This window comes from Eptesicus fuscus, chromosome 17, assembly GCF_027574615.1.
Source record: "Eptesicus fuscus isolate TK198812 chromosome 17, DD_ASM_mEF_20220401, whole genome shotgun sequence".
Lineage (NCBI taxonomy): Eukaryota > Metazoa > Chordata > Mammalia > Chiroptera > Vespertilionidae > Eptesicus > Eptesicus fuscus.
This window is the reverse complement of record NC_072489.1, coordinates 40,682,356-40,688,178: the sequence shown is the minus strand read 5'-3', so window position 1 is coordinate 40,688,178 and position 5,823 is coordinate 40,682,356. Positions and strand designations below refer to the sequence as shown.

Sequence of the window (5,823 nt, the reverse complement as noted above, 5' to 3'; positions counted from 1 at the left end):
CCGGGGAGCCAGGGATCCGCCGAGGGGCGCAGGAGCGAGTGGGAGGGGCCGATGGGGCTCCACCCTGCCTCCCTGCCGCCTTGGGGTGGGGCCGGACGGCCTGAGATTGGCTGGGGCGCGCGTCGAGGCCCGGGCTGGAGCCCCGAGGTGGGAGGCGCCAGGAGCTCACTCGGTGCGCCCAGGCGGGGAGCGAAATCGGCCACCCACTCCGACGACTCCGGCTGCAGCGGCTGGAGGGGAACGTGGTGGCGGGAGCACACGGGGCAGCTGGGGGCGCCGCGCACCGAGCGGCGGGGACCGCGCAGCCATGCGGGCGGCGGCGGGGGGCGCGCGGGCCGCGGCGCTGGCGCTGCTGCTGGGGGCGCTGCGCTGGGCGCCGGCGCGCGGGCAGGAGTACGACTACTACGGCTGGCAGACGGAGCCGCTGCACGGGCGCTCCTACTCCAAGCCCCCGAAGTGCCTCGACATCCCCGCGGACCTGCCGCTCTGCCACACCGTGGGCTACAAGCGCATGCGGCTGCCCAACCTGCTGGAGCACGAGAGCCTGGCCGAGGTGAAGCAGCAGGCGAGCAGCTGGCTGCCGCTGCTGGCCAAGCGCTGCCACTCGGACACGCAGGTCTTCCTCTGCTCGCTCTTCGCGCCCGTCTGCCTGGACCAGCCCATCTACCCGTGCCGCTCGCTGTGTGAGGCCGTGCGCGCCGGCTGCGCGCCGCTCATGGAGGCCTACGGCTTCCCCTGGCCCGAGATGCTGCACTGCCACAAGTTCCCGCTGGACAACGACCTCTGCATCGCCGTGCAGTTCGGGCACCTGCCCGCCACCGCGCCTCCAGGTAACGCCGCCCCCGCCGCCCCGCGCGCTCTGATGCCCCTGGGTGCCCTGGATAGATGCCGCTCCCCCATCTCCTTAGCACAGCTCTGCGAGCCCCCCACAGGTGTCAACCCCTGTACACACACACACACACACACACACCTATTCGCTTAGCCTTGAGCACCCCGGGGATTGACTCCCACAGCCTTCCCGCCTTCCCACAAACCCGTGGACTGCCAAAGCAGAGCCTCCCTGCGGCCCTGGACCTTCCCACTGGTTCTCCCCACTTCAACTGCCTGAAAACCCCCCAGGCTTCCCTGCGGCACCCACCTCCCCAAGCGATGGAATCCCTGGGTGGCCCCAATACTGTCCCCTCATCCTAGGGCATCCTGATAAATGCCTTATTGCCTCTCTCAGCCCAAGAATGTTGGGGGTCGACAAACCATGCCTTTTACCTCCTCCACAAACCTGGACCCCAAGACAACCACCCAGTTTGGGGAACTTGGGAGGGAGGAGGGCTACGGGGAGGGATGTAGTGAAAGACTAGGGACTAAGTGCACACCGGGGCTGATTTCCATCTCCCCACTTTCTCTCCCTAACTTTCCCCACTCTCTTCCTCAGCCCCCCCACTGCGAGACCTTGGGCAAGGCTCAGTGCAGAAGAAAGAGTAGATAGTCAGGCTCTGCCCCTTCAGCATCAGTTTCCCCATCTGTAAAACAGACCCAGGTTCCTGAAACCTCTGACATCCTAGGTGCGGCCTCCCGCCCACCTCCCAAATCCCACTACCCCTAATAGCCCCCTGGCCTCAGCCTCCCCTTCACTGTGCATCCCCTCACCCCCTCTCCCCGCCGTCTGCCCAACTCCTTCCAAGCAGAGTAACCCCAGCCAGCACCAGACAAGAGGATAAACCCGGCGTTGAGCAGGAGAGCTTTGCCTGGGCTGTTAATCTGAGAGCCTGAGGAGCCCCCAACTCTGGGACTTCCCCAAGGGCAGCACAGCTCTCCTTTCTTCCTATCGGACCTGGTCCCCAAAACAACTGTACCTCAGCATGCCCTACCCACCCCCAGGGCTCACCTCACCAACAAGTCCCGCGTCCTACACATCAGGCCCTCTCCTGGGAGTCTCGGTTGGGTGGGGGCCCAGTGGCTGCGGAGTGTCAAGAGAAGGGAACCCCCTCCTCGGGTTGAAAATGGAACAGGGAGGCAGGGAGGAGGAGGCAGCTCCAGTGGAGACGGCTTAGTCCCCAGCAGGGAGCCCAACCACTTAGTGTGGAAGCCAGGGAATCCCACCTGGCCCCTGCCCTGCACTCCGCCCTGTCTGAGCCCCTCTTTCCCCCATGTTGGGGGGCCCACCTGGGAGAACAGAGGTCAGGTGCTGTGCAGTGGCCTCAGGAGCAGCAGCCTGAGTGTAACAGACAAAACTCACTATTTTGTATAAAAGTTAAGGCTTTTGGCTCCCTTTGAAAAATCAGAAATCGTGGCTGCCCACTCTCGAGGGGCGGGCGCTCTTCAGTCCTTGTCCTGCCTGTGACACTTGTCCACCCCCTTGCCTGGACCCTGTGCTCCCAGGAAGACCCCCGTGAACACCCCCCATCCAGCTCCAGCCTGAGAGTCACAGATCCTGAGCCCTAAGCTCGGTTCTCACATCTCTGCAGACTTGGGTAGGCACTCTGAGCCTCAGTTTCCTTGTCTTTAAAACAAAGAAATGCCTACTTCTGAGGATTAAATGGAACGGCTGCAGCTGCAGGGTCCTGGGCAGTCGTGCCCACCTGGGCAGTGTTGTCCCTGCACAACCTGTCTCTCTCCCGTTCGCAACTACTCAGTGAGCAGGTGGTGTTATCACTGCCACCATCCCATTTCCTGGTAAGAAATGGAGGCTGGACAGGGGGAGGTGGCTCGTCCTGGGCAAGCCTGCACCCTAAGTGGCTCTTTGGACTCTGGTCCCCACACCAGCCTCCCTCAGCCCCACCCTTGCTTCTCTCTTCAGTGACCAAGATCTGCGCCCAGTGTGAGATGGAGCACAACGCGGACGGCCTCATGGAGCAGATGTGCTCCAGTGACTTCGGTGAGTGTGGAGCCCACGCAGCCACCCCCACCCCTCCTCCTCGACACGCACATACATGAACACATATGTCCACGCCCATCACTGTGAACCCTAAGTTTTTTGCCTTATGGACCCCGTTTAGACTGATGATAACCATGAACCCTCTCCCCAGAGAAAGGCCCCTCTTTTTTAATATCATCTCAGGGGCTTCCGGCCATGTCCACGGGCCTCAGAAGCCATCCCTGGCCAGGGCTCCTGCAGCCCTCGCTTGGCACCATCCACAGAGCAGCCTCCAGGGCTGGGTTCTCTGTGTGGGGAGCAGGCTTAGCCCTGAGATGGATGGGGGCAGCAGGTGGGAGAAAGGGGCTCCAGAACGGAAGTGCAGCCCCCTCGTCCCTGGGGTCCACTCCCGAGTACCCGATGTACTAGTACTCTGGCCAGGGGAGCTGTGGTCACCTGCCCCACAGCTTCATCCCGGAGCCTCCCCATTCCCGGGCAGCTGAGTCCAGTCCAGTCAGGCCCCGGCTCCTGCATGGACCACACAGTCCGGCTTGTGATCTCTGCCAAGTCGGCTCCTGTTTTGTGTCTTGGCCTCCGTGTCCGAGAGAGAGCGAGAGCGAGCGAGCGAGAGAGAGAGAGAGAAAGAGGGAGATGAAATCCTTACTTCGGCAGGCCTCTCATGTTGCTAGTCTGTTTGGAAAGAGAATACCACCCTTCTATCACAAGGTGTGTGTGTGTCCAAGAGAGAAAATGAGGAGGTGAGGGAGCGGGAGGAAGAGAAGGGAAGAGAAGGGAGGAGAAGGGAAGAGATTTTGTAACAGCTCCCTTCCCTGGGTGGAAAAGTTGTCCTCTGGCTTCTCCCTGGATGCTCAGATGGGGCCCAGAGGCCTGAAGAAGGGAGAGGGAGACCACCCCAAGTGACTCCTCCCCAAGCTCAGGGCTCCCTGTTCCCAACTGTGTTAAACTCTCTGTGGTCACCTCGGAGTGCCCTGGACACTCTCTGACCACTCTCTTCTCCCACATCCCTTCAGTGCCCCCCACACTCTCACATTCCCACACACCACACCCTACTCTCATATACACAAAACACACAGCACCACACATACACACTCCCACCCCACTACAGTTGCACACAGGTTAGTGGCGTGTTCACACCAGCTTCCCAGCCTTGTACTCAGTGATGCGTGCATCATAGAAGGGGTATTTACCCCACGGGAACCGGCGAATGACACAGGGCAGGCCCCTTCCCCAGAGCCAGCTGTCAAACACTTAGCAGCCCACATTCACGCCATGTGGACTCAAACACACACACACACACACACACACACACACACACACACAGAACCAAAAATCCCGTTCAGAAACATCCCAGAAAACATGAAGTCCAGCCTCCCTCCATCTCAAGGACCCCTCCCCACCAAGCCCTCCGATTGGTCACCACACTCCAATATTGCCCTCCCTGGACAGCCCAACACCGCGCGCCCCATCGAGAGCTCACTGTGCGCTTCCATACCCACACCTCCAGGCTTCAATGTGATAATGTCCGTGAAAGTCCAACACATGATAGGAGCTTCATAAACATGAACATGTGTGTGTATCGCTCCCCCTTGAGGCCTCAGGCACGAGCACCAGCAGTGGGGCCACCAGCATCCTGAGCAAACATGACTGTTCTCATGCTGCCCTCTGTCCACCCCCATACACAGTGGTCAAAATGCGCATCAAGGAGATCAAGATAGAGAATGGGGACCGGAAGCTGATCGGGGCCCAGAAGAAGAAGAAGCTGCTCAAACCGGGCCCCCTGAAGCGCAAGGACACCAAGCGGCTGGTCCTGCACATGAAGAATGGTGCGGGCTGCCCCTGCCCACAGCTGGACAGCCTGGCCGGCAGCTTCCTGGTCATGGGCCGCAAGGTGGACGGACAGCTGCTGCTCATGGCCGTCTACCGCTGGGACAAGAAGAATAAGGAGATGAAGTTCGCTGTCAAGTTCATGTTCTCCTACCCCTGTTCCCTCTACTACCCCTTCTTCTACGGGGCTGCTGAGCCCCACTGAAGGGGGCCCTCGCAGCTGTGCCTTGCCCCGTCCCTGCCCTGGGGCGCACTGTCCCCTCCTGCCCCCAGTGCCAGCATAGGCCCTAAGGGATGGGCATGGAGCCCGAGCCGTCCTTGACTGAGGGCTTTTGGGGTATCTGGGAGCTTCCTCTCTTAAACATAAGGTCTTTGCTTTTGAGGGGAAACCCCCCGAGTCTCAGAAAGTAGGCAGGGAGGAGAGACAGAGGGAAGGGTAGAGGGGCTATGAGCAGCCGAGGCAGTTTCTGGAGTGGACCATGGTGTTAGCTCCCCTCTGCTGGGGGGCCTCGCCTTGGAGAGGGGAGTCTGGATATGAGGCTGAACTACTTGGAGGACAGGTCTCCACCCCCACTGCCCCCTTCATGTGTCCTCTCGTAGCCCCCAAAGGAAAGGCACTAGGGTCACAGCGCCCTCCGGCCACACCTCCCTACTGTCCCCATCTCTGCCAGGTCCCTTCCCCTAGACTGGAGAGAAGCCCAGCCTAGATCCCCTCCCATAAGCTCGCTTCTTGGGGTTCATTCCTCAGCCCCTGCATGTCCCCTTTACCTTGACAACGAGTAAATTATTGCTACTGCTGCGAGGCTGCAGGTACTAGACTGATGCAGGTAGGGTTTGGTGTTTAATGGTTTGTTTTTGTAAGTTTTTAATTAAAGAAAACAACAGTTGGTTTTGACCAGGTGGTTTCTCTGTCAGGCGGTCCCCCAGAGCTAGGGAGAGGGAGGTTCAGAAGGGACTTTTAGGAAGAGGCCCTTGTCCTAGCCCACGGCCTGTCCACACCCACATACTCAGAATGCCCAACAGCAACGTCCACGCTTGTGCAGGATCCCCCAAGAGCACACAACAAGGGTCACCCCGATCATCCCCACCAATGAGGGACGGAGCTGGCCATCTTTTGTCTCTGAGGC

At 60.2% G+C, this 5,823-nt stretch overlaps 1 protein-coding gene across 1 annotated transcript; it reads left to right on the top strand.

Annotated features, from left to right (window-relative positions):
* Positions 1-223: 223 nt before the first annotated feature.
* SFRP5 (secreted frizzled related protein 5) lies at positions 224-5,583 on the top strand. The gene is made up of 3 exons (XM_008144152.3): positions 224-830; positions 2,795-2,872; positions 4,555-5,583. The coding sequence occupies exons 1-3, from the start codon at positions 308-310 to the stop codon at positions 4,899-4,901; spliced, it is 948 nt and encodes a 315-aa protein (XP_008142374.1). The 5' UTR covers positions 224-307; the 3' UTR covers positions 4,902-5,583.
* Positions 5,584-5,823: the final 240 nt, after the last annotated feature.

What these genes read in the sequence shown, in the direction of transcription:
- SFRP5 (XM_008144152.3), top strand. Translation starts at nt 308, where the DNA reads ATGCGGGCGGCGGCGGGGGGCGCGCGGGCCGCGGCGCTGGCGCTGCTG. An exon ending in GCCCGCCACCGCGCCTCCAG is followed by an intron (nt 831 to 2,794) that starts GTAACGCCGCCC and finishes TTCTCTCTTCAG; the next exon opens with TGACCAAGATCTGCGCCCAG. An exon ending in GATGTGCTCCAGTGACTTCG is followed by an intron (nt 2,873 to 4,554) that starts GTGAGTGTGGAG and finishes CCCCATACACAG; the next exon opens with TGGTCAAAATGCGCATCAAG.